The following is a 27,913-nucleotide window of genomic DNA, read 5'->3' on the forward strand; positions in this document are numbered from 1 at the left end:
TTTACCTGTGTTTGTTTTCCTTATTAAAAGTGTTGCAAGAGGACAAGGCTCTTTGAAAAACTTGATACTAAGTGTACAAATGTGAGGAATTTTACTCCAATATAGTCAGAGTTGGCTTGTTAGCATCAATAAGGTACAAAAAGTACTGGACTTTTGAAGTACCTTTGTAGCAGGGTTATATAGCCTACCAATGGATCCATTTCAAACAGCCAGATGTGTCCAAACTGAGAACCAACTGCTGTTCCTTTATTAAGATTACTCCTTTAGTTTAACATCCAGATATTGTATATGTACTATATCATGGAAGATATCATTTTGGTCAACTCTGAGTCTGGTCAAGTGTTCTGAGTGTTCATAGAACCTAATGGACTAAACTCCAGTGTTATACTCCAGCACAATTCCAGTAGAAACTCCTCTCGCGGTGCAATGAGTTATATTTGAAATCTTCAGAAGATTGCGTGTATGTGTAAAACAAAAAGGGAGATGATGAGCCAACCACTTGGATGCATGACAGCCAGACTGTTATTTTGGGACAGGTTCGTTGCAAATTGGAAAAGGAATTGTTCTGAAAGGAAATATACAGTGCATTTGGAAAGTATTCAGAACCTTTGACTTTTTCCACATTTTATGTTACAGCCTTATTCTAAAATAAAAATCCTCAATCTACACACAGTAGCAACCCATAATGACGAAAGCAAAAAAAGGGTTTTAGAAAATGTTGCTAATTTATTGAAAATAACCTGGAATATGACCTTCACATAAGTATTCAGACCTTTTACTCAGTACTTTGTTGAAGCACCTTTGGCAGCGATTACAGCCTAGAGTCTTCTTGGGTATGACGCTACAAGCTTGTCACACCTGTATTTGGGGAGTTTGTCCCATTCTTCTCTGCAGATCCTTTCAAGCTCTGTCAGGTTGGATGGGGAACGTTGCTGCACAGCTATTTTCAGGTCTCTTCAGAGATGTTTGACCGGGTTAAAAACTAGGCTCCGGCTGGGCCACTCAAGACATTGAGACTTGTCCCAAAGCCACTCCTGCGTTGCTTTGGCTGTGTGCTGAGTGTCGTCGTCCTGTTGGAAGGTGAACCTTTGCCCCAGTCTGAGATCCTGAGCACTCTGGAGCAGGTTTTTATCAAGAATCTCTGTGTACTTTGCTCCGTTCATCTTTGCCTTGATCCTGACTAGTCTCCCAGTCCCTGCCGCTGAAAAACATCCACACAACATGATGGAGTCACTACCATGCTTTACCGTAGGGATGGTGCCAGGTTTCCTCCAGATGTGATGCTTGGCATTCAGGCCAAGAAGTTAAATCTTGGTTTCATCAGACCAGAGAATCTTTTTTCTCATGGTCTGAGAGACTTTAGGTGCCTTTTGGCAAACTGCAAGCGGGCTGTCATGTGCCTTTTACTGAAGAGTGGCTTCTGTCTGGTCACTACCTAAAGGCCTGATTGATGCAGTGCTCCAGAGATGGTTGTCCTTCTGGAAGGTTCTCCCATCTCCGCAGAGGAACTCTGGGGTTCTGTCAGAGTGGCCATTGGGTTCTTGTTCACCTCCCTGACCAAAAGGCCCTTCTCCCCGATTGCTCAGTTTGGCCGGACGGCTAGCCATAGGAAGAGTCTTGGTGGTTCCAAACTTCTTCCATTTAAGATTGAGGCCACTGTGTTCTTGGGGCCCTCCAATGCTGCATACATTTTTTGGTACCCCCCAGATCTGTGCCTCGACACAATTCTGTCTCAACCTCATGGCTTGCTTTTTGCTCTGACATGCACTGTCATCTGTGGGACCTTATATAGACAGTTGTGTGCCTTTCCAAATCATGTCCAATCAATCTAATTTACCACAGGTAGACTCAATCAAGTTGAAGAAACATCTCAAGGATGATCAATGGAAACAGGATGCACCTGAACTCTATTTTCGAGTCTCATAGCAAAGGGTCTGAATACTTAGTGACAAGAAAAAGTATGTGAACCCTTTGGAATTACCTGCGTTTCTGCATAAATGAATCATAACATTTGATCTGAGCTTCATCTTTGTCACAACAATAGACACACAGTGTGCTTAAACTAATAACACACAAATTATTGTGTTTTTCTTGTCTATATTGAATACATCATTTAAACATTCAGTGTAGGTTGGAAAAAGTATGTGAACCCCTAAACTAATGACTTCTCCAAAAGCTCATTCGAGTCAGGAGTCAGCTGACCTGGAGCCTAATCAAAGTGACAAGATTGGAGAGCTGCCCTTCCCTATAAAAAACACTCATACAATTCCAGTTCGTTATTCACAAGAAGCATTGCCTGATGTGAACCATGCCTCGAATAAAAGAGATCTCAGAAGACCTAAGATTAAGAATTGTTGACTTGCATAAAGCTGGAAAGGGTTACAAAAGTATTTTTAAAAGCCTTGATGCTCATCAGTCCACAGTAAGACAAATTGTCTATAAATGGAGAAAGTTTAGCACTGTTGCTACTCTCCCTAAGAGTGGCCGTCCTGCAAAGATGACTGCAAGAGCGCAGTTCAGAATGCTCATTGAGTTTAAGAAGAATCCTAGAGTGTCAGCTAAAGACTTACAGAACACTCTGGAACATGCTAACATCTCTGTTGACAAGTCTATGATATGTAAAACACTAAACACGAATGGTGTTCTTTGGAGGACACCACGGAAGAAGCCACTGCTGTCCAAAAAAACATTGCTGCACATCTGAAGTTTGCAAAAGAGCACCTGGATGTTCCACAGCGCTTCTGGCAAAATATTCTGTGGACAGAGTAAACTAAAGTTGAGTTGTTTGGAAGTAACACACAACACTATGTGTAGAGAGAAAAAAAAGGCACAGCACACAAACATCAAAACCTCATCCCAACTGTAAAGTATGGTGGAGGGAGCATCATGGTTTGGGGCTGCCTCAGGTTCTGGACAGCTTGCTATCATCGGTGGAAAAAGGCATTTCTATCAAGACATTTTGCAGGGGAATGTAAGGCTCTCTGTCTGCCAATTGAAGCTCAACAGAAGTTGAGTGATGCAACAGGACAATGACCCAAAACACAGAAGTAAATCAACTTCAACAGAAGAAAATACTCCTTCTGGAGTGGCCCAGTTAGAGTCCTGACCTCAACCCGATTGAGATGCTGTGGCATGACATCAAGAGAGCAGTTCACACCAGACATCCCAATAACATTGCTAAACTGAAACAGTTTTGTAGAGATGAATGGTCCAAAATTCCTCCTGACTGTTTTGCAGGTCTGATCCGTAACTACAGAAAATGTTTGGTTGAGTTTATTGCTGCCAACAGAGGGTCAACCAGTTATTCAATCCAAGGGTTCACACACTTTTCCCACCCTACACTGTGTATGTTTACACAGTGTGTTCAATAAAGACATACATGAAAATGTATAAATGTTTGTGTGTGATTAGTTTAAGCAGACTGTCTTTGTCTATTGTTGTGATTTTTATTACCAATTTATGCAGAAATCCAGGAAATTCCAAAGGGTTAACATACTTTCTCTTGCCACTGTATGTGAATAAGGTATTTCTGTTTTTATTTTGCTTTGTCTTTATGGGGTATTGTGTGTAGCTTGATGAGGAAAAACATTTATTTAATCCATTTTAGAATACGGCTGTGAGTCATTTTTGTTGTTGTTGAAAAAGTCAAGGGGTCTGTATACTTTCAGAAGGCACTAAGTGAATGTACAAAGTGTAGATGTTTGCACTTTGAAATGGTTGAATAAGGAAACAGCTGACACTAAGTGTGGTTGTTATTAGTGCAAAGTTCATAATGACTAAACCTTATTTTGTTTACATCATTGATGATCAAACCCTGGTTTGTTATAAATCAGCGAGGTGTTCTTTTTTTCATGTTCATGAGAAGTCATAATTTGCTCATCACATTCAGGTTGACTTATTTGTGGATTTGTTTATTTTCATTTCACATCATAATGATAAATGCCTGGATTGCACAACTGAGGCCAGAGGATCTAAACAATTATATATATTTTTAAATAGTGTGTGTACCACAAGTCTCAGCCTGTCTTAAATGAGACAGCAACTTGCCAGACTCCAGACTCCTGATCCTTAACCAGTGAATACAGAACAGGAAATATATTGAGGGTTCCGGGTGAACTGAAGTGAACTGTAACAGCTATTCAACTGACAAATCTCAAAGTCCATTGCTGAGAAAGTACCTCATTATGCATAATAATGGCCATGATAATACAATGAAAAAGGTCAAGCAGATCGTTCATTATATTCTTTACAGTTACAATTCAACTATTCTATTATTTCTTTATTTTACAATTAAATGTATATCCTTATCATGTATTTCTCACTATCTGAGTGAAGGGTGAGGTTTCACTCACTAAGGAGGATAGATGGATGCAATCTAAGAGGCAACCACCACATTGGAGGAGATGACAGTTCCTGTAAAACTCATTGTGACCAGAATCCTGGAAGAGAAGGAGAGAGAGGACCCTAATAGGGCTCATTTTAAAGGCTCTCTCTTGCCAATAACCTTTTTGGCAAGGCCCACATTGGAGGACTTCACCTCACATCTGCAGTCCCTTAGATCTTGACGTATTTGCAAGGCCCTGCTCCTCGCAAATACACATAGAGGCGACATTGGATATAGTGTGTGCGTGAGTAAGTGCACTTGTCAACCATTCCCAACCTCTGGTAAAGCACTTACATTTGTTTTGATCCATGCCACTAACAATTAGAACCGTTGGCCCAAACAGTGGAAAGGCATCACAGTTGGCTTCAGGCTAAGACAGAGATGCCAGAGCTGTATCCAAATGATGACATTTGATCAAATTAATTAAATCATTATTTCACAATAATACAGTACATTTGCATTTGCAAGTTCACAAACAGCATATAGCGCACACAGTAAATAAACACACACTAGATTTTTACATATTAAATTCAAATTCCCTGTTTTCATATTTGGAGATATTTTGTCTTTTGGTTTCATGTCTGAGTTAATTTTAACTCTTAAATCAGGGTTCTCCAACTGGTGGGCCGAATTTGGCCTGTGGATGGTTTTATTTGGCCCCCAAGTTTTCTGAGCCAAAAAACATTTTCTTTTATAGAGTGTTGGACATGAAAGACTAAAAACACCAGGAAATCAGCTCCAATTGATTTTACTTTAGGTAATTTGTACCCAAGTATTTCCACGCATAATAGAAAGAAGTGATCATATTCAAGCTAGGTTTAAAAGTATTATGTTTTAGTCAAATATGATATCTGTTTAGGCATCTTGCGGTCAATTTGCAGTCTACAAATTATTTTTTTATTATGTTTTGGCCTCCCGACCATCCACTCAAGACAACAATCAGCCTGCGGCTGAATCTAGTTGATCCCTGTCTTAAACCATTTCAGGGTGTCTGGAAGCTGCTGAATTTATGGCTTTAGTTGTTGTTGTTTTATCCTGTCTATCAGGGGGAACCTTCTACCAGACCCAGTTCCCCATATCCACTTTTTTTGTAAGGTTCCTATGCTTCCCATTTATCTCACTCACTCAATTACAGACCTGATGGAATATGATTCCCCCAAAAATACAGTTTCCCATCAGTAGAACAGTTATTGGACCAAACACACAGTTAGGATTTGGGAAGACTGGGGTCAGTGTTGGCTTGCCTTCGGCATGGCCAGGGTTTATTATGGGATGCTGGGCACTCCCATATACAAGATCAGGACACGTCCATGGGCACTAAATGACTTAAATGTAAATGTAAGATATCGGTGGCGTTCCTGCCTGACTACATTGCAGACTTTTGCAATGCAAAGTCTGCAATATAGCTGTGGGCCACATCATCGACTGGCAGCAGTCAGGCAGGTTGCTAAATCATATAATGTGGTTAGTTGATATGTTAAACACCTATCCAGGTGTGTGATCTGGCAGGTGTCTGCATCTTAGTCAGGAACGCCACCATCAACATGGGTACTATATGTTAAATATGGTCCAGTCCACTGCCCCAAGAGTTAATATGACATTTGACCACTGAGTAGAGCAGCATCCCAGAATATCTAGCCTCTTGTAAAAGTCTGAGAGCGTCTCCAAAAAATCGCTGGAGACCGGAGTTGGCTGGTACACTAGCTTGAAGCTGAGAAATGCTTGTGTGTTTCCAGTATTTTAGTCACAGGACTCTATTGATTTACTTTTCTGGAGGTCTAAAATGCAGCCTTACTCACTCCTCTTCGCTTGCTGTGGTGCATAGGTATGTGCAATATATTTTCTTTTACACTTTGTCTTGAACTACAGGCCAGCTGACAAACTTTTGTAAAAAAAAAAAAAAGGTATACTCTGTAATTACGACACCAGTATGAAACCACTGTACTTCCCTACTTTTGGGACGGGGAAGTGGATGTCAGTAATTAGTTATTAGTTATATAGTAAATAAGTGCTGTCTAATGTATTAACTGTAATATTAACATTGTTCGTTGCTTTATGATATTTCGGTTGAAGAGGTCTGACACCTAAGCCGTAAAAGTGTCAATTATAATGGATTTGTATGAACTTAACCGATTCCCCTTTCAACTCCATTGACCTTTTGGAATGATGTCATTAGGAGGAACATGGATGTTATTTCGAAGCCAACACACACACACACATCAATTATTCATGGTGTTCATCAGCAGGTTCTACCATGTCTATCTTACTCCCTTCCTCTTATATTACCATTCCTTTGTTTTCTTGAATTCTTAACAGACAATGTCCATTTGGGGCCTTTTGGTTTCTTGGGTTAACAATGTGAGGTGTTTACCATAATGTAAGGCGATGCCAAAACAAATGACATTGAGTAAGTGCCATGTCTAATTTGTTTATTCTCACTGTTGGCCTCAATGTGTATATTCCATTCAATGGGTACTACTGTACGTTCACTCTCTTCCCTTGGGTGCATCTCTACTGCTGAATATTGTTCTTGTATGGAGCTAAGTGCATTCCCATCTTGCTAAGGCCAAATATTTAGCACATTGTTTTTTATTTATTTTACTAGGCAAGTCAGTTAAGAACAAATTCTTCTTTTTTTCAATGGCGGCCTAGGAACACTGCCTTGTTCAGGGGAAGAACGACAGATTTTTTTTACCTTGTCAGCTCGGGGATTCAATCTTGCAACCTTTCGGTGACAAGTCCAATGCTCTAACCACTAGGCTTCCTGCCGCCCCTTTTGTTTTAATCATATCCGATCTGCCTATTTTTCAGATTCTATGCAGATCATCTTGAGCGGCTAAGACATTTCTATTTACTGTGGTTTCTTTTACATAACAATGAGGATCAAAGTGTTTCATGGAAAGGTGCTGCGTTTAATACTGTTCTGAACCCCATTAATTAAGCTCGTATTCTGAATCTGATGTTTGTGTGAGGCTTAACTGAATGTTGACTGCAGCTGCTCAAATCTTCTTCTCCTTCCCTGGTCTGTGAACACTTGATAGCTGTGGCTGTAGCACTGAACAAGGGCCTCAATTAGTGAAATACTCAATAATACCATTGTAGCTTACCCTCAGACAAATGTGTAATATTGACAAGGTTTCAACCATTGCCTGGTCTTCATCTCTCGACATGAGATTTTGTCTTTGTTTTTTTGAAACACCACCTGCGAAAGAGGCCTTCAGCACGTCACTAAAGGCTTATATTCTCTACCATCCCACAGTTCTGCCATGTATATTGCTATAATAAATCATGACGTGGTCTTGTTGTCCTGTTCATCTGTAGGTGAACAGTGCCTTGATGTTGAACAGCCGGCGTCAGCCCCCAGATGACACAGGACAGAGAATTCATGTTGACATGAGTTGTGTTGACTTAAAGCAGTTTCACATTTCTATGTGTTACGGTAATTTGATGTACAGCACAGGACTGCATCTTATGGGACGATACTGGCCACGATACAGCAGAATGAAGGGACGTGTAGAACGGATGGAAGTGGGTCACGAGCTCAAACTTAACCCTGAAACCTAATACTTTATGAACTTGCTCGTCAACTATATGCCTATTTTTGTCCATTAAGCATCTAGTGGCTCTTTATCGTATGAAAGGAAGATGCTTAAACATGTTTGGTAAAAGTGCAATCAGACATGGGTCAAATACAAGACAATTAGTACACTGAACAAGGCCATAATCTTTCTGGAAGTACTCCATGCTTTGATAAATTACAGTTTCACAGATTATCTTCTTTCTCCACCCCGCTGTTGAGGTTTCTCATGTTGAGGTTGGTTGCTCTCACACTCTCTGTGTTGATATCCCATTCTCTGTATATTTGCTTTAGCCACTGAATTGCTTGTTCAATCTTAACAGCATCAAATAGGAGCCATGTATATTGGTCGTTTTATGATTGAAGCTGGCTCAGCGAGATTATATCCTGGGAAGTCTACTTTATGCTCATCACAATATATGTGGGTGCGTGTATGCGTGTGCGCGCGTGCATGCGTGCGTGTGTGTGTGTCTGTGTGTCTGTGCGCACATACTGTTACCAAAAAGAAGATCTGGGATTATTTTGCGTGTTTGAACCTGAACTCATCGTTAACAGCCTCGGACCCAAGTTAGTTAGGGTTTGTTTACCCAATTATGCTTGTGTAAACTTGGAAAGTAGTGGCCTGTACCTTTCAGTAGCATCCGTGTGCTTATAGGTGTCATAATATGACCTCTGAACTCTGTCACAAATCTGAGTGTGAAAACCCTCCTATGCTTGCATAAATGATTTCCGCTTGTTCTTAGATGACATGTAGTTTAATCACACACACACACACACACACACACACACACACACACACACACACACACACACACACACACACACACACACACACACACACACACACACACACACACACACACACACACACACACACACACACACACACAACCTGAGACACTGACCTAAGTGCGTGCTTTTTTGCACATACACACATTCACGGTCTCATTGGTGGTCCAAAGGAAATGGAGTCATTCACTTATATTTGAAGCCAAAATGTGGGTCTCAATAACTGTTAATCCATTTTATTCCTTTTCAGAAGGTATTGCTTACATGAATATTCTATAGGGTGGATATAACGCAAGCACAGTGAATTTCTAATGAAAAACCTCTGTAATTTTAAGCCTTTTACAGATATACCGGAACATCATATTTTAAAACTGATATGCCATATTTATGTTATACTGATGTAACATTTCATGACATTATTAAATAACTTGCATCTTCTCACAGAGAAGAAATTGCATAGGTCACAAAATTATGACAATGACAATATTGCGGTGGGTCACTGAGAATCTGTGTTTGTCTAACTATCTTGCATGTTGGCACAACTCATTCCATGACAAAGGCATTCTAGAAAGCATTCTAATTGGATAATTTGTCATACTTCTCACCTGAAGGACAAACACATGGATAATGTTTATTACACACATATTACTGACCTATAAACTCTCTAAATCTATTCTGTGACGCAAAACAGTCTCAATGTTTCTCTCTAGACAACAAAGCTTCTCAAGACAAAGGTATTGGTGAGAACGGATTTTTCCTTGGTCCTGGCAATCATGGCACGTTACTTCAGGCCCCATGCTACATTCCCTTCAATTAATCTTAATAACGCTTCTGTACATCGGAATAATTTTTGTTTACTGGCAACCTCAGCTCTAAATACAAAGTTTACTCAATGATTGAAAGAAGCTAGCGATTAAACTGTTGAGCTACAGTGTACAGTCATGGGCCTTTAAGCCATGGAGACAATCTTGCTCCCTGACCAGTGCAAGAAGACTGGAAAATAAACTAACATTGATGTTTCTGGTCAAGGTAGCTTGACATCAAAGCAGAGCAGACATCCTCTCTCTCTCTCTCTCTCTCTCTCTCAGTTGTGTCTCTGTTGTTTTTACTTCTTCCTCCCTCTACCTAGCTTCCCAAAAGCTTCTTAACATTGTTTAAATGTGCCATACCTCATCTTGAGAGAATGTCAAATGAGTCAGCCTTGGTGCCAGTTTATTTCTGCTTTTACTAACACTTCCACCAACCAAATAAGTCCCTTAGGAGAGCAGAAGCTGTCTACCTCAGAGAAGGCATCTTGGACAGTCTGAAGACAGTCCCTTCAATGTAAGTGTGGCATCCCTCTGACTCACAGAAACCTCACAATAATATGAGGACTGGGGAGTAACTAGAGTAGCTGTTGAGAAAGTAACCGCTTCTGGGAATCCAAATAAACAAGACTTATATGCATTTCTCCTGTACTGTCTCGTTGCTTAGCGACACATGAAGAGCCTGGTCTTTCACACATGACTGAGTGGTCTTTCCTGCCACACCAGAAAGGTCCCTGGTTAGATGTGTCGCTTCTCTGCTCCCGTCCTCTGTATTGCTCTGCCCTGATGAATAAGAGCTTCGGGGGTCTTGGACAGAGGACGTGCGGAACCCAAACTGCTCTCCTGTGTGATGACAGCTTCCTGTGTACGTTTCACTTCCTTCAGGCAGGTAGAGAACAGTCTGAGAGGTGCTGGACACCTCCCTCAGCTCGCGGGATACCAGTGAGGGTGACTCTCGAGAGGAGATGATGGAGGGGCACTGGTGGCAGTTCTGTCTCTGCTGCCGCCGTGTTCCTATCTGACAGAACAGACATTTGATCTGCTCAATGAGCTTGAGGAGCATGGCCTTGCGGAGGAGGATGTAGATCCAGGGGTCCAGGATGGGGTTGAAGGAAGCGAAGCGGATCGCCCGCAGATCTGGGTTCTTTTCCAGTCTCAGCTCCACCGGAGTCTTATACAGCTGGTTCAGAAACACCTGCACCTGCAAGGGAGAGGTAATTAATGGAATTTAATCACCTTATTTTGACCAGCTGAGTTGAATTGACTGATATTTTTGTTTTATACAGCTTGCTGACACCTGCAAGATAAATGTAATTGAATCTAATTGAAGTGTGTGTGTGTGTGTGTGTGTGTGTGTGTGTGTGTGTGTGTGTGTGTGTGTGTGTGTGTGTGTGTGTGTGTGTGTGTGTGTGTGTGTGTGTGTGTGTGTGTGTGTGTGTGTGTGTGTGTGTGCGATGTATTGCCAAATTGTTCAACAAATCATGGCTAAGCATTTTATGGATCTCGCTGTCTGAAGGCACACCTGTCCTTATGGAGACTGATGTGAGGAGCATACAAAGCAGAATATGCAATATAGGCCTACACTACTATGCGAATCAGCTATGAGAAAACTATTCTAATGTCAGGTTGGGACTATTAACAACTCGTGAAGTCACAATGACTTACAGGCATTGTGCGTAAAATATCAAATCGTGTGTACATGTGTATCTTGTGCGTAAATAATTAAAATAGTCTTTGTGCGATTAGGAAAATGTGTAAAATGGTTCTCAAAGTGAGAAGAGAAACTTACAACTAGTGGAATGGAGCATATGAGCACCACCGCTGAGGTGCATATGAGTACAATCACCATCTGAATCTCCGCGCCGGCCAGATTCCCGAAGTTGCGTCTCCTTCTTGGGTCTGTGTTTCGCCCTGGGTCTGTCCCCAACGACATCCTCCGAACGAACTGCCGGTGCATCCGGATCAAAGCCCCGCACACCAGTACGTTACAGATCACCGTGGCCAGAATTAGAATCGAACTGGATCCCGCGTAGATGTAAGAAAATGAGGCATCAGTACTCACGTTGCTCCGCCACTCTATGAAGCACCAGGTTTGTGGGTACTGCTTTTTGACTTGTCCCAGACCCATACTAGGCATAGCGCAGAAAAGCGCATTGGAGATGTAGATAGCCAGAAGAGTCAACCCCGCCAGTCTCTGATCCACATAGTCGTTGTAGAAATACGCATGGTTTATCGCCAAGTATCTCTCTACGGACATTGCGCATATGATGCTGAGCCCCGCTAAAGAGAAGAAGAGGAGGATGAATCCGAAATACTGGCAGAGTGGGTCCCCGCCTGGCCAAGATCCTTTCACATAAGTGGCGATGGTGACTGGACTGGCCAGGAGGGTCCCCAAAAGGTCCGTAACCGCCAGACCGCAAACCAGCGTGTAGAACGTGGTCTCCTTCTGCTCTTTCCTGGACTTGCAGAGCACCACGATGGCGATTACATTTCCCACCACTCCGAAAATAAACATGATGGAAGGTATAGTCGGGACCATGGTCCTCCCGGTCGCAGTATTGTTACTCATTGTAGTATGTCCAGATTATATATATATGTGTTTTAAATACTTCATTCACATTATAAGCTATCCTTAATTTTTTTTTACAAGTAAAGACTACTGTAGATGTTTTAGGCATATTATCTACACAAGTTAAACGTATCAAACATGATTGAAATATTCATGCTGAATATGAGCTGAACCGGTCTACTCACAACAGAAGTTAGAACGCCTTTAAAACGGTTGTTTAAGAGTTCCGTTGATTTTGCTGAAGTATCTGTAAGGGACAGTTCGAAAATTACTGGGGGGGGGGGGGGGGGGCGTCCAAACTGGAGGAGGGTCGCTTAACTTTTTTTTTTGCTTTGGGGAGGGCTATGTAGTTTGGGGGGGGGGGGGGGGGGGGGGGGGGGGTGTACGTTTTTTTCCCTGATTTACATTCACTATTTTTCAGGTTTTACTATATAATTTCTTCCATCCGAGCCAAATTTCCTCATCTGCTTGCATGTGCCTCCCATATCAAGGTGTTCTGGAACTTCCCTTACGCACTATGCTTCTCCACTTGCTAACTATACCACAGGTCAATATAGTCTACCAGTCTAACTGTCTATCCTGCCCACTATCCACCATTCACAGTGACAATAGTGGTAGGGGGATTGTTTGTCCAGATCTGCAATAGGTTTACTAGCAATCATACCACACATAAAATCATTCAAAGCTGCACCAATTTTCTATATACATCCACAATAACAAGGATTAATAGCTGATAGGCAGTGATGAGGCCAGGTGAGTACAAAAAGCTCCCCTATTGATCTTGTTTAGGGACAATACAATTATCTAGACTAGCCTAGATAATAATTGCATTTTTGTTTTTAAGTGAGTGCAAAATTATATGTTAGGCTGTAAACTGCAGTGAACATTGTATTTTAATAACTGTGCAAAGAAATTGCAGAATGTAAAGTACAACATAGAACAAATTGCAGTGAACGTTTAAAGAGAGAGAAAGCGAAGTGCAATGGTGTGGTGAACTTTGACGGATGATAATGAATCAATGTGTTCTTGCACTGATGTATTGCAAACACAGGACAAGCAGAGTGATGAGCACATTGAAAAATACCATCCTAACATTAAGAGTCCTTCCCCTGCCCGGCCCCCTTCTTTTGCGCTCGGTCGGGACCACCGTTTGGACTGGTCTAAATTGCTAGTTAGGGCATGGGGTGGGGACATTCCAATTAGTTGGTTCTGGGGCTGTTGGAAACAAATCTGATGTTTGTCTATTGTATTTAATTTGAGCTTTAGAAGTAGTTAGTACCCCTTAAAAGTAGTTTGCTGCTTAAAGTAAAATCAACTCATTTATTGTTTCATTGGTCCGTTTTGCATGTCAACAGTCAAGTTTTCAAGGTATTGAACTTTCAAGAAGCAAAGTGTCACCTGCCAGATCATGATGATGATGCGAAATGTATCATTTGATGCAAAACAGCAAGTCAGAATTAAATGTCCCGTTCACGTGCTAGTTGGAACTAGGAAACTCGGAAATGTCCGACTCGCTAATAAGTTGTAGTTATACACATGACGCGTTCAACCATTTAGCAAGTTAAACATTTCAGAGTTCCGACTAGCACATGAATGCGGCAAAATAAATTGACATAGTGGATTGCCTCAAGTGGTAAAATGAAAACTAATGAATTTAGCAATAATAGTTGTATTTTTAGCCGAAGTCTAGCATGTCGCGTACCTACATTTAAAACTGTAGCTTACAGAACAAGAAGAAACTTCACAATTGTCAGGATGGCCAAGTGGTCTAATGCGCCAGCCTGAAAGAGTGAATTCTTCCTGGAGACAGGGGATTTCTGGTCTATGAATGTAGATGTGAGTTCAAACCTCACTTCCTACAATGCTTTTTCCCTAAGAAAGCCAGAGTTAAACAATCTACACAGTGGATTGCCTTACTTAAAACCTCTACTGGATCGGTGTCCCCCCCAAGGGAAGGTTGAGCTAACAGTGCGCTAATGGGATTAGCATGTCGTTTTAAGTAACAAGAAATTTCCCAGGACATAGACATATCTGATATGGGCAGAACGCTTAAATTCTTGTTAATTTCACATTTCCACAAACTTAAAATGTTTATTTTGAAATGGTACCAAAAATATGCATATCCTTGCTTCAGGTCCTGAGCGACAGGCAGTTAGATTTGGGTATGACATTTTAGGTGAAAATTGAGAAAAAGGGTCATATCCTTAGTGGTGATAATATATCAAATGAACCGGAATAATAGTTTGTTACATTTAACCAATTGCCTACTTTAAAATGCGTTCACCTAGGCAAATAACTTTTGATTCGATTTGTTTAATTCGATTTTATATTTATTAAAATGTTTATTTTATTTATTATTAATAGCAGTGCTTGACTTAGACTGCAATAGGTTCCGGTACTCATTTTGGGTGTCAACTATTTATATTTAGGTGCAGGAACTCCACAATACTTTGTAGCTAATAATGTATAAGAGGAACAGGGCTCAAGCAGTAGAACATTTGAGGTGCTGGTAGTCAGCTCCGGTAAGCTCCTGCCCACGTCAAGCACTGATTAATAGCCTTAATCCAGCATGTAACTTACCTACATTTCAGACTTTAAGTTACAGAATAGTCAGAAACAAATAAGAAGCTTGGTAGTTTGTAGTTACAGAATAATCAGAAACAAATAAGAAGCTTGGTAGTTTGTAGTTACAGAATAGTCAGAAACAAATAAGAAGCTTGGTAGTTTCCAGTTGTCAAGATGTCAAGTGTTCTAAGCCCAGACTCTAGGACTCAATCATTCCTGTAGAAAGGCATATAATGGTCTCTGAATGGAGGTGAACCAGACCTCTGACAATGCTTTTCCCTATGAAAATCGGAGATAAACAATCTACACAGTGGAGACCTCCGGGGTACATATTGTATCAGAATTACCTGTTTAAATTGCTTAAAAAAGGAAACCCTGATACATTGTAATCTTTGTTTGACAAGTGGTTCTGAAAGGTCATGAAATTACCTTCCAAATGCAATGTAATTTAACCAACTTTGAAAGCAGCAGTTAAAACTATAGAACAGGCTTTTAAAAAGATTTGTAGATACAGGGCCATCACAGGATTCACATATAAACTGCACAGAAGCCTTTTCCCAATATGGCTGCCAAACAACTCAATGGGGTCGTATTCGATCAATTACAGTAACTTACAATACTGTAAGTTACTGTAAGTAGACTTGAAAATGGTTCATCTTCAACAGGATTTGTTTGTCGAAAGTCAGATAACCTCCAGTATGGAAATGTCTAACATTATTAAGCCTACTGCAGTAGTCCTTCACAACACTGTGCATGTCAATACCTTCAGTCTTAGGGCCCTTCCACATAAAAACACAACAGCTACCTACAGTAGAGAACCAGAATACAATGATTCCTTTCTCTGCATGAGTAGGTACATGCACATTTGTTCGGGAGAGAAGCGCGCGAGAGAGACACCATTTGTTATCTCCATTCTAGACTAAATACTGTTGGTTGCTCTCTAGGACTATGGAGTACACAAACGTTTTAAGTGAGCATAAAATCCAAGGGTTAAGGGTTAAACATTTTATGGTATTAGGCAACAGACTGCACTGTGGTACACAAACGCCTCAGGGCTTTTATGTGAAGGTAGTTAAGTTTATATAGTAAAGGCATGCGGCTTGGTTCAGTGTATTGATGTATAATCATTCTATGGGAATCCCCCGCCATCTTTGTCTACACAGCCCAAACTCCAGACAGACAGACACAGAGATGAGGTGGAGGGTGTTGTCCTGGGTTGTACTCTCTACAGCAGCTTTGTTTTCAATCCTAGTTTAGGAAGGCTTTGTGTATGTCTGTTCTACAGTTTGGTAAACTTGTAGATAACATCCGTAGAAGGTTTTGTGCGATGGCTCACGCAACATAACAAAGCTGGACACAGGGAGAATGAGACGTAAACTGTTTGGGTTGGCAGCAATGGTAGTTTGATAAATTATGCCAATGAGAAAGCAAAGGCCTCTGTTATCCCACCCACCAGACTGTTTACCTTTGTAAAACTATAGGTTACATCCACACGTCTGTCACATGCAATCTCATTCCATGATAGTGGAATAATAATGCCTCGTCCAGAGCTCTGCACGTCAAGTTCCTTTTATTGAAGGGATGTTGTAGACATTTCACTATTACACCTGGGTCTAAATTCTACCTTGAGATATTCACAGGCAACCAGTAAATCATGCATTGACGTCAATGGGAGATTTACATAATCATCGAGTTTCACATGGGGATCACAACCTCTCCCTCAACGTGAGCAAGACAAACGAGCTGATCGTGGACGACAGGAAAAGGAGGGGCGAGCACGCCCCCATTGACATCGATGGGGCTGTAGTGGAACGGGTCGAGAGCTTCAAGTTCCTTGGTGTTCCACATCAATAAGGACCTGGTGGTCCAAACACACCAAGACAGTCATGAAGAGGGCACGACAATGCCTATTCCCTTCAGCAGGCTGAAAGGAGTTATACAGCCGCACCATCGAGAACATCCTAGCGGGTTGCATCAAATCAGACTTTATTTGTCACATGCACCAAATACAACAAGTGTAGACCTTACGTGGTAAAAACTTACTTACAAGTCCTTAACCAACAGTGCAGTTCAAGAAGAGTTAAGAAAATATTTACCAAATAAACTAAAGTTAAAAATAAAGAAAGTAACACAATAACGAGCCTATATACAGGGGGTACCGGTACCGAGTCAGTGTGCAGTGGTACAGGTTAGTTAAGGTAATTTGTACATTAAGGTAGGGGTGAAGTGACTATGCATAGATAATAAACAGCGAGTTGCAGCAGTGTACCAAACAAATGGAGGGGGGGTCAATGTAAATAGTCCGGTGGCCATTTGATTCATTATTCAGCAGTCGAATGGATTTGGTTTCACCGCTTGGTATGGTAACTGCTCAGTATCTGACCGCAATGCGCTACAGAAGGTAGTGCCATCCAGGACCTCTATTCCATCACACTCTTCACATATGCTGGTGCTATTCTTTGTTTATTATCTATGCAGTCACTAACCCTACTTACATGTACATATTACCTCAATTACCTCTACTAACCTATACCCTCGCACGTTGACTTGGTACCTGTACCCCTTGTATATAGCCTCATTATTGTTATTTTATTGTGTTACTAGTTTTCCTCTGCACATTTGTCTTACTTTTTAATATTCTGCATGGTTGGTTAAGGGCTGGTAAGTAAGCATTTCACGGTAAGGTCTACACCTGTGATGTATCTGGCGTATGTGACAAATACCATTTGATTTGAAGCTAGGATTCGGCCCCCTAGTTTATATTGTGCGGACTGAGTGCTCCTTCTGAGGATCATTAAACGTGTAAACAAGTGCATGTAGCGTTAGCAATTATGAACATGGATAGTGCCTCAGGACAGCCTTCTGGAACATTTAGGTCTCACTTTAACATGTTGAGATGTTCCAGAACACTCACTGGAACAGGGTGGAAATAGGTGCTTATGGTATCAACCTGAGGATGACCATTAAGTTTGTGGTTGGGTGTTTTAGGAAACAATGTACAAAATCCTGAATTTTGTCTGTAAAGTGCTTTGTTCAATATGTTCCAGTTTAAAATGGACAATACTGTGAGATGGGCTAATTGTTGGGGTTTCATATTGTGAATAAAAAAAATTGTACTCGGTACAAAAACAAAATAACATGGTCCTCCAAGTGATACTGCTGAGTAATCCAGGCATACCATTGCCTGTACCATGAGTCATGATGTGATTGTTAGGTTGAAAAGAAAGATGCAGAATGCATGTATGTTGTCAAACATACAGTACCAGTCAAAAGTTTGGACACAAATCAAAATATATTTTATATTTGATTCTTCAAAGCACCCAGCCTTTGCCTTGATGCCAGCTTTGTACACTCTTGACATTCTCTCAACCAGCTTCATGAGGTAGTCACCTGGAATACATTTCAATTAACAGGTGAGCCTTGTTAAAAGTTAATTTGTGGAATTTCTTTCCTTTTTAATGCATTTGAGCCTATCTGTTGTGTTGTGACAAGGTAGGGGTGGTATACAGAAGATAGCCCTATTTGGTAAAAGACCAAGTCCATATTGGTCTGATGAGTTCACATTTGAGGTTTTTGGTTCCATGTCTTTGTGAGACACAGAGTAGTTGAACGGATACTTATTGGGACTATCATATGTTTTCCATCACAATGACCCAAAACACACCTCCAAGCTGTGTAAGGGCTATTTGACCAAGGAGAGTGATGGAGTTCTGCATCAGATGTCCTGGCCACCAAAATCACCCAACCTCAACTCAGTTGAGATGGTTTGGGATGAGTTGGAGCGCAGAGTGAAGGAAAAGCACCTCTTTCAAGACTGTTGGAAAAACATTCCTCATGAAGCTGGTTGAGAGAATGCCAAGAGTGTGCAAAGCAGTCACCAAGGCAAAGGGTGGCTACTTTTGAAGAATCTAAAACATAAACATATTTTGATTCGTTTAACAATTTTATGATTACTACGTGATTCCATATGTGCTATTTCATAGTTTTGATGTCTTCACTATAATTCTACAATGTAGAAAATAGTTTTTTTTAAACAACCTTGAATTAGTAGGTGTGTCCAAACTTTTAACTGGTACTGTAACATAAAACCATTTCCTCTCTAGTTTAATAGACCCATTAATCAAGTTAAGTATGCCTTTTCAGTATGGTCTCTTCACTACACCCAGCTCTTACCGCCTTCCCTTTTAAGACCATATCTCACTGCTCATATGTCCAATTTGTCTACAATACATTTTTTATTATTTTATGATTTCAATTAATCTTAACTATATTTGTTCGTTCCACTTTGTCAGGTTGAGTGCTTTGATTGCACTGTACTTCCTCAATTGTAAAAAGGTTCATTTGTTCACATACTCCTACCGTATGCCTACATCACTCCAAATGTTGCAGAGGGATCTGGAGACAGCTATTTCACTCCTACTGGCTTGCCAAGACCAGAAGTACGTCATTACCACATCAGGAGGGCAGTAGGATCGCTGTGTCATGTTAAGTCTCATTCCCCAGAGAGCCTGAGGGCAGCGGGGGCTACCTAGTAACCCATACTTACTGTAGGGTCACTCAGACAGTATCTGCAGCAAAGCTCTCTCTTCACGGCATTGTTTGTGTATCCAGTCGTTAAAGCTGTAACTACACAGGTTTAGCAGCAGTAGGCTATTAAGTTTGATTTGAATGGACTTCACAGGTATGTGTTATGTTCAAGTCATGTCTGAAGGCTAAAGGAACTTCTGTCAGGTCCTACTTAACCCACACAGGACAAGTCAGAAGATACTGTAGGTCTTCCATCATCATCTGAACATTGCCTCAGTGTTCTCTCCATGTCAGCGTTTTGTTCAGAGATGGTGTTTTAGGAGGCTGGGTTCTCAGGAAGAGAACTCCTCACAGGCAGATGGGAGATTCTTGTCCTGGACAGTGCTTCTCTCTAAAATGACCCCAATTGTGACTGAGCATTGCACTACCACTTTCTTCTTTCCCTAGTCTAAAATAAAATATGCAATAACAGCAAGTTGTCCTTTGGGTTTGCATAATGTTTCTCACCTAAAACTATTGGCAAAGAGCAAAATGTTATTTTCACACACAGCACTTGTTGCAAGGGGCATGTAGACTACTGTTTTTGGAAGAAGGGGGATAGGGAGAGAAATGAGAGCAATGATAGTAATCTCATTTGTAAATGCAGAGGTTGTGTGTTCCTCTGAGTGCAATATTCTGTAAAAACACACCGCAATACGCACATCCTCAAGCCCTCATGACAAATCAGTTTTTATCTTATTTTCCTTCATTAATCTCTTAGCAGGCTTTAAAATGTTAAATATGCAGCATTTTCTTTGATGAATTACTGAAGATTAATAAACCCAGTATCCCGAGACACCAGTGCTGCCAGTTGCCGAGCCAACAAAAACACACCCTAGCAGCATCTTATCCTATAATCTCTTTTAAAGAACTTAGACACAGCAACATACTGGGAAAAGTTGTCATGTCACCAGCTGCGGAAAATGTTCCCTTTCCCATTACATCTGTATATCACATCTATAAATCGAGAGGGACAGAGAAGAGTTCCCAAAGCTTAAGCTTGTAATCCCAGAAAAGAAGCAGCACAGGGGAGGAATAGAATAACATGAGTATTTGTTGATCAAGCATTTATGAGGACACAACGGTCGTTTCACAGGGGTGATGGAACACTCCTCTTAAAGGCCCAGTGCAGTCAAAAACGTGATTTCCTGTGTTTTATATACATCTACACACTATGAGATTGGAATAATACTATGACATTCTGAACATAATGGTAATGCCCTTTTAGTGTAAGAGCTGTTTGAAAATACTGTTTTGGTGGGATGGAGCTTTGGCTTGCCTGGTGATATCACAAGGTGGTAAATTAGTAGACAAATAAGAGAGTTCCAAACCTCTCTGCCAATAACAGCTAGTTTTCAGTTTTAAGGTACTTTATTCTTGCTTAAGCAAAATTCTTGCTTAAGAAATGTATCTTTGCTAAGAAGCTATTTTTGTTTCTTTTTGACCATTTTCATTCAAAATAATCGCAGTAAAGTACTTTATTGTTACCCAGAAATGATTTGATACGGAGATAAAAATGGCCGCATTGAACTTTTAAGTCAGAGACTTTCTCACAGTTTAAGTAGCCAACAATCTTTGATGTCATAATCGGAAAATGTGTTTCAATCAGATGACATACAGTTACTGCTTGTCTGATGGAATGTTGTATGTTTTATAACATAAAAACAGATCCGATCCATGGGAATTTGCAAACTATTTTGAGCAAATAAAGGTTCTGACTAACTCTTAGGGAGTCAATATGGAGCCTCCACACAACAATGGCTCTTGTTTGTGACTTAAAAGTATTTGTGCTGTGTATTCAGCTTAGTCTACATAACAGGCCGTTTCCCAAGCCATGAATGCTCAATAGTTGTAGCATTATGTGGAATGAACACATTATGTGAGCCACAACAGTTATTTTTCCCCATTGATGACTTATCTCCCCCAAATGAAAAAAACAACAACAACAGGGATAACTTAGCCAGAAATGTTTTCGCCTGTGGTATTTGAGTAGCCTATGTTGCAGTTTACTAAAGTCTCAATACATAATTCATACTTTACCGTTATGCCACTGTTTTGATACACAATACAATTTTCCAGACGTCACAGAAAGACCTCTCAACCTCTAAAACAGGGCCAAGCAATACACCTACGATCTGGATCTAAGATAGTGTGCTTTTCTTTGTGGGTTGTGGCCTACAGATAAGGCTAAGAAATGCAACTGTATTCATGCCTGCTTAAAGGACACATTTTGTTTTCCCTAGATTATGCATCAGCTCCCCTAGGATTGTATAGCATGGGATTCATTCCCCTGGGAGAAAACACACGCACGCGCACACACCAGCACACACGGCCTGCATGTATGCTCACAAACACCTCATTCTGAGAGACGAGAGGAAAAGGAGTGGGAGGATTTCCCCCGCTTTTCTTATTTTCGGCTTACATGAGGTCATAGTGACCATCAGGCTTAACAATTACTAGACTGGAGCTAGACCAATAACATCATGTTGATGTCCACAACAGGAAATACAACATACTTTCAAGAAAAGTAAAAAAAAAATCTCAAGAAAACAAAGCTAAGGACAAAACAGAGGTTATGAGTATAACGTGTAAAACCACTTAAAAGTTACAACTACAAACTAAGTCTTTGCTTTGTTTATATTTGTGTATAAATAATCAAGTAAAGAATCATTATTTGAAGATCACAGTAATTTAATAGACAAACTTCCATTATGGGGAGTTTTGATCTTGTTTACAGTATGTTGCTAATCTGCGAATGGCATTTGTCCAAAAGACAAATTCTAGATTTTTTGCTTTTCATGTACAGATGATATTATTTCAAATATGACCCACACTTCTTGTGTAGCGTGGGCTGTTTGTTCAGCCCTGCTTTGCAGCTGCCTTGGCTGCCTGATGGGCCCGTCTCTCCTCCTCAGCCCTCTCCCTCATCTCTTTCTCCCTTCTGATGAGCTGCTGCCTCTCTGCCTCCCACTCGCCCACCTTTCTCTGGTACTGCTCCATGTCAGGGCCCTCTGCTGAGGCTAGGCTCTGCTGGACCAGGATGGAGACCAGCACCTGCAGGGGACTAGGGTCCACCTTTCCCCTGGACTGGAGCTGCCCACTCAGAACCTACACATGGCCAGAGGAGATGAGGTGGTGAGCGATGGGGTGTATGGAAAAGGAGGCATTAAGGCCTAGATTCAATCAGATCAAGTGTTAACCGGCGATAGCCGACACCCGCATAGCTGATGTTTTGCCTGGTGTCAGACGGTGTAATTGCTATCAAAACGGTGAGCAGCTGCTCTTGTGATCGTCACGATGAGGATTTATTTGAGCCTAATCAAGGTGTAGGCCTAGATTACATCACACATTCCAGTGTTCGAACTGGTAAACACGGAGGCATGGGATTCCTACTAATGAGACTCCGTGCAGCCAAAGGCATTGTCCGTCATAGTTATACCGGAAGCCGCTTGTGGATTTAACAGCTCTTACACGGTTCCACCTCTGACACCGTCAAAACACATGCTATGTGGGTGTCGGCTTGCGCCAATCTAATTTAATCGAGCCCTAAGTGTAACTGTCGTTGTAGATTATCAGTGCTTAACAGCAATTTATTCAATTGATCAAAACAAGAAATCTGTAGCACAACATACATGCAGTCCATACACAGGCTCTTCCCTTGTTTAATTGATCTTCCCTTTGCCCAGTACCTTAAACCTGCTGGCATAGAGGGGTAGCTTATCTCTCTCTGCCTGGTCGTCCTCATCCACCTCCTCCTCTTTCTTCCCCTCCTCTACTCCGGACTCATCATCCTCTCCAGATGAGGAGTCTGAAGCAGAGGACAGGTCCTGCAACAGACCCTCCAGGTAATCCACCTAGGAGAAACACACAACACACACAGCACAGGTTTAAGGAAACACACAGACGCAACTGGGACAGGCGGACATGCACTGACAGGCGGACACGATAACTCTGGAGCAATGAGCATCCCCTCATAGGAGTCCATCAGGACAAAGAACGGACGCGAAAACAAACACACGCAGACAATGGCACACACAATTAATATTTCCTGATCTACACAGAGTCCTCAGTTCTGACACTGTCCTGCTTTCTGGCAAACCTGGTTTGGTTCCCAAAGTCTCACAGACTCCCCCTGTTCTCCAGACTCCACTAAATCACACTACTCTGCTCAGAGTTGAACTACTGAACTAGACATGGCTAAAGGAGCACTGCACCAGGGTGCGTTGACGTGCTTCTGGGTATAAATAACCCAGATATAACAGTCTCAACACTAAGCCCTGGAGATAAACCCTCAGACCATCTCATACCCTTTACCTGGAAAGTAACAGCTCTCTACTGCCACCAGGTTGGTGTCATATGCTCATTGTGTTATTTGCAGCATTTGATGAGTAAAATGAGATTGTAAACAATCAGCTAAACTGTACAGGCTTCTTATTCATGATAATGCTTTATAATGAGTTAGTCTTATACTTGTATAATGTGTTACTAATGATCTTGTTCGTGTTAGATAATGATTTAGGTATTGTAAAAAGTACAGCACTAAGACAGGTATTGGTGAGTACATACAGCATCCTTTGATAGTTTGTCATCTCCAGGAGCGGCAGCTACTCTCTCCATGACGGCCAGGGCCCGGCCCACATACCCTGGGGTCCACATCAGAGGCATGCCCCTGAACACAGCATGGATCCCTGCCCCCATCTCCACCTTACCTAGAGACAGACAGAGAGAACGAGAGAGGAGCAGGAAGTGGAAACTATCAGAGATCAGCACAACATGACAACCAGACCATGCGGTTTGGAGAGGTTGATTTAAATGTTTGACAAGAGGATAAAGCAGGGTTTCCTGAGGAATCCTCATCCTTCTGCTATCGACAAATGGTTAGGAACATGAGGAAAGGCTATGGCTTGTTTTAGGACCAGGAGTATGGTCTGACTGGGGGAATACATACCTAGTAAAGCACAGCCCAGCAGTTGAGCGCTGAGGCCTATAGAGCCGTCCTGCTTCAGACCAGATATCAGCAGTGATGCTCCCAGAGCCCTCTCCTCTGACATCTGCACATTCAACCAACACAAACATACACTTATGCTTCAGACAATATTTGAAAAAAGCATAATGACTGACTTCCACAGAAATACAGTAACTGTGGCTGCTAAATGTAAACATTTTGCACTCGTCTTTTCCTTCTAGCACTGACTGGTGATAGATACTTTGTTGAGGGAAAATCTACTTGCTGCGATTGTGATAAGTTGTCTCACCTAGCTATCTTAAGATGAATGCACCAATGTAAGTCGCTCTGGATAAGAGCATCTGGCTAAATGACTAAAATATAAAAAAAACATGTAAAAAATATATATATGTAGATATCCATATTTATCAAGGGGGATGGCGTTGTGCTGGGATCATAGTGACCTTTTATACACACATATGCTCTCCTTAAGTTAACAACAATCAATCGTTTTTACAAAGTCCAGTCACTCCAAATTTTCTTTGGCACGACAACTTCTCCCGGACATGTTGGTACACATGAAGTACAGAGCAGTGAATGCTACTTTACTTACGCTGAGCTCTGGTTTGGTTGCAAGGTAATTGCTAAGTGCATACAGGGACAGGATCTGTGTTGTGGGCAGATCAAAAGACTCCTGAAGCATCACCTCTTCCACGACAGAACAGGCACCTGCAGAAGAGGAACAACCTTGTGAGGTTTTAAGCTACATTTCGTATGTGTGTACATTGGCTTAGTTTTGTTTAACCGAGTTTTTCCAAAGGGGGTCTGGGATAACTTTACAGTTTGACAGATATTGCAGTTTCAGAAGTCAGAGACTTATTACCTTTGAAGTCTTCATCTTTTATGAAGGAATCTATCAGAATGTTGAATGTGAAATCATCTGGGAACATTCCATATTGCACCTAAATACAGAAACAGAGAACGGTTAAAAAATTTCCATAAGCACAATTATCATAGTCAACCTCAGACATTGAGGTCAAACTCTTTAGAATGTAGATTTTCAAAAAGGCACTATGTACTAGACAATTACCATTCTAGGTAGAACATTAATGACAATGTTATGGTCATGGAACATTGGGTGCCAACATGGAGGACACTTTGTGACACTGTGTTTCTATACTCAGAGCTGATATTCACGTCATAAAAGGAATTCCCCTCGACCATCCCCACAAATTGGGTAAAACCTTGATACCCATTGTAAAAACAAAAAAAGCCAACTTCGTCGTCAGTTTCTGTTATACAGAAATAAAAAAACATGCTGCTGTATTGTTCAATGTACAAGTTGAATTTGCAATTGACTAAAACAAGCAGACAACAAGAAAATGTCAAGTTTTTGAAGTGAACCAATGGGGTAACCTAGCTCACCACAGGTTGTTTTCACCATTTTCATTCTATCTAGTACCGAGTGGACTATGGCTCTGCTTAGCATAATGTAGTCTTACCTTGTTCTTGAGTGTGTGCAGGGCCTTGTCTCTGGCCCCGTATCTGAGACACTGTCTGACCCAGCTGTGAACAGTCCAGTCTCTGAGGTACCAACAGTTCGGGCTGTGGCGAAATCTACAGGAGAGAGAAGAGAGATGTTCAGACATAAAAAAACAAGAACAAACAAGACATGAATGTTTATGACTTCTGTTATGTCATTATTCTGACGCTTTTATGCAGCATAGGTCAAGTCAAGCGTAACCGCTTAACCCATAGGCTTGCAATGCAATATTCTTGTTAATCACATAAGAAACAGATTCCAGAGGAGGGGCGAACAGGGAAGCTCTTAGACAGCACCGAAGCACAGAACAAACATGCATGTGACTGAACATAAACACACCATAAAAAACTTTGGAAGAAAACAGGGGTCAGAAGACAGTGGCCAGGAAGTGAACACCCTAACAAAGAAAATCATTTAACAGGGCATGCAAATTAGGCTTACTTATACAGATAGTACTCTGCTTGATCAACCTCTTCTCTTGACGATATGTTGTCAACAAACTGAAAAAGAAAATACACAGAGATATGTTATGACAATGAAGTAGTTTGCTACAGCTGAAACTGGTTGACAGACATACAAGCTACAAGGATGAAATCTCTCGGTACTCTGCATGCTCTTACACGTGATATTGACAGGGAGCTGACAGGGAAGTTTCGGTCATACGTCCTATCCATCAAGGAGGCCAACAACGCTGTAGGATGACATGTTCATATTCAACTTTACTTTCACATTTCACAGGAGCTAGACTTGCTGAAACTTTCTGCCATTTAAATATATTACTTAAATCTTCAAAAGACGTTACACTACTAATAACACAGTACAGTATCTCTCCACGTGTAGCCAACACTGCCACCCTGTGTTAATTTAGTGCAGACATTCACAGACATCGTCACTGACTTGACAGTTACATCTTCAGTACGATTTATGCACAGAATAACGAATATATTCACACGTCACTGCGTCTCCCAAAACTAATATGCAACTGATGTCATGTCCACTTAACAGCTAACGTGTGGCAGATATGGTTGAGGCCCACCTTTCATTTGTTGCGCTGGGTAGGGACAAATAGAACAGTTAGCTATGAGTTTCTTTGGATAGCTGTCTTACCCAGATTTTGATGATCTTTCTCTCTTGCGTCCCATAATTTGGTGTCTGTGTATGATGTGGAAAGTAGACATCTTCTAGCTGTAGGACATACACAAGAATGACCACACGTTACATAGAGTAGACAATGAACTCTGAAGGTGACATGCACAATGCAATTGATTGCGATTACAGTAAAAGCAAATACCAAATTAAACTTTGGACAAACGGGATAAGAGGCATCTTATTTGGTTAAGCTTGTGCGGAGTTAGGCTAGGTCAGAATGGGTTCATTATACGTAGCTAGCTAGGTAGCCACCTGGCTAGCCTTCTAGCTACTTGCCTGGAAAAACACAAATAGTTCGGCCAAACAGTGAATCAATCAATGATAGAAAACGTTCCTGATTTAAATAATTATTTTTTAGTATTAAAAAATGTACCTATAAAACGGTGATTTCCACATTTATGGATAACATTGACAGCTCCTAAACAACGCTTCAAAGTGTAGGCTGCCATCTTGGGACGATACCAATATATGACAAAGGGGAGCAACAGTGTTGAGTGAGAGAGAGCCTTACTCAAATACACGTTTAATTCGAACCGTAACACCATGAAAAACAGTATATATAATACGGAAATAGAAACGGTGTTATTTTTCTAAATACTATAATTATGTATGTTTAATTAAAAATATCAAACATAACATTAGAATGAAACCCTTTATATCTATTGGTACGGCCTCAAGTGCCTGTTATGGTGAATGTCAATTGTCCCAGTGGCAAATTCATTGGAAATAGGTAGGCCTGTCTGATCAAACCCATTATTTGATTATATTAAAAAGTCGTATCAAAGGCCTAGATACTATGTGCAGACTGCAGAGTTGTTCAGACTGATGATGGCTGTTAATGTATGCCTCTTTCAGTTCTTCCAGGATCCATAAAACCAATAGAGATAGATAGATAACTCATCTTTATATCTGTGCTATTATAGCGTCTGTGACAGCATGGGCAGCGCCATTGAGGCTACAACCCATAGGAATCCCACCCAGGTGACTACTTTAAAATGACTCAGGCATTGCGGAGTCCCT

At 41.1% G+C, this 27,913-nt stretch overlaps 2 protein-coding genes across 2 annotated transcripts; both read right to left on the minus strand.

The window, feature by feature from the left end:
• Positions 1-8,958: 8,958 nt before the first annotated feature.
• On the minus strand, positions 8,959-12,309 carry LOC135553100 (prostaglandin E2 receptor EP4 subtype-like). The gene is made up of 2 exons (XM_064985242.1): positions 11,346-12,309; positions 8,959-10,757 (listed from the first exon to the last, which is right to left on the minus strand). Exons 1-2 carry the CDS (start codon positions 12,123-12,125, stop codon positions 10,188-10,190), a joined length of 1,350 nt encoding a protein of 449 aa, XP_064841314.1. The 5' UTR covers positions 12,126-12,309; the 3' UTR covers positions 8,959-10,187.
• A 7,735-nt stretch (positions 12,310-20,044) lies between these two features.
• mrps27 (mitochondrial ribosomal protein S27) lies at positions 20,045-27,360 on the minus strand. Its single transcript, XM_064972298.1, has 11 exons — positions 27,267-27,360; positions 26,852-26,929; positions 26,365-26,435; positions 26,186-26,244; positions 25,704-25,818; positions 25,085-25,163; positions 24,815-24,930; positions 24,205-24,307; positions 23,823-23,965; positions 22,946-23,110; positions 20,045-22,364 (listed from the first exon to the last, which is right to left on the minus strand). Exons 1-11 carry the CDS (start codon positions 27,340-27,342, stop codon positions 22,116-22,118), a joined length of 1,254 nt encoding a protein of 417 aa, XP_064828370.1. The 5' UTR covers positions 27,343-27,360; the 3' UTR covers positions 20,045-22,115.
• Between the last annotated feature and the right edge of the window lie 553 nt (positions 27,361-27,913).

Source organism: Oncorhynchus masou, chromosome 1 (assembly GCF_036934945.1).
Source record: "Oncorhynchus masou masou isolate Uvic2021 chromosome 1, UVic_Omas_1.1, whole genome shotgun sequence".
Classification (NCBI taxonomy): Eukaryota; Metazoa; Chordata; class Actinopteri; order Salmoniformes; family Salmonidae; genus Oncorhynchus; species Oncorhynchus masou.

Coding starts and splice junctions, on each gene's coding strand:
- LOC135553100 (XM_064985242.1), bottom strand. CDS start 12,125: ATGAGTAACAATACTGCGACCGGGAGGACCATGGTCCCGACTATACCT. Junction 10,758..11,345: donor TATGCTCCATTCCACTAGTT/GTAAGTTTCTCT, acceptor TCTCCCTTGCAG/GTGCAGGTGTTTCTGAACCA.
- mrps27 (XM_064972298.1), bottom strand. CDS start 27,342: ATGGCAGCCTACACTTTGAAGCGTTGTTTAGGAGCTGTCAATGTTATC. Junction 25,164..25,703: donor TGCACACACTCAAGAACAAG/GTAAGACTACAT, acceptor TTCTGTATTTAG/GTGCAATATGGAATGTTCCC. Junction 23,111..23,822: donor ACAAACTATCAAAGGATGCT/GTATGTACTCAC, acceptor TGTTTCTCCTAG/GTGGATTACCTGGAGGGTCT.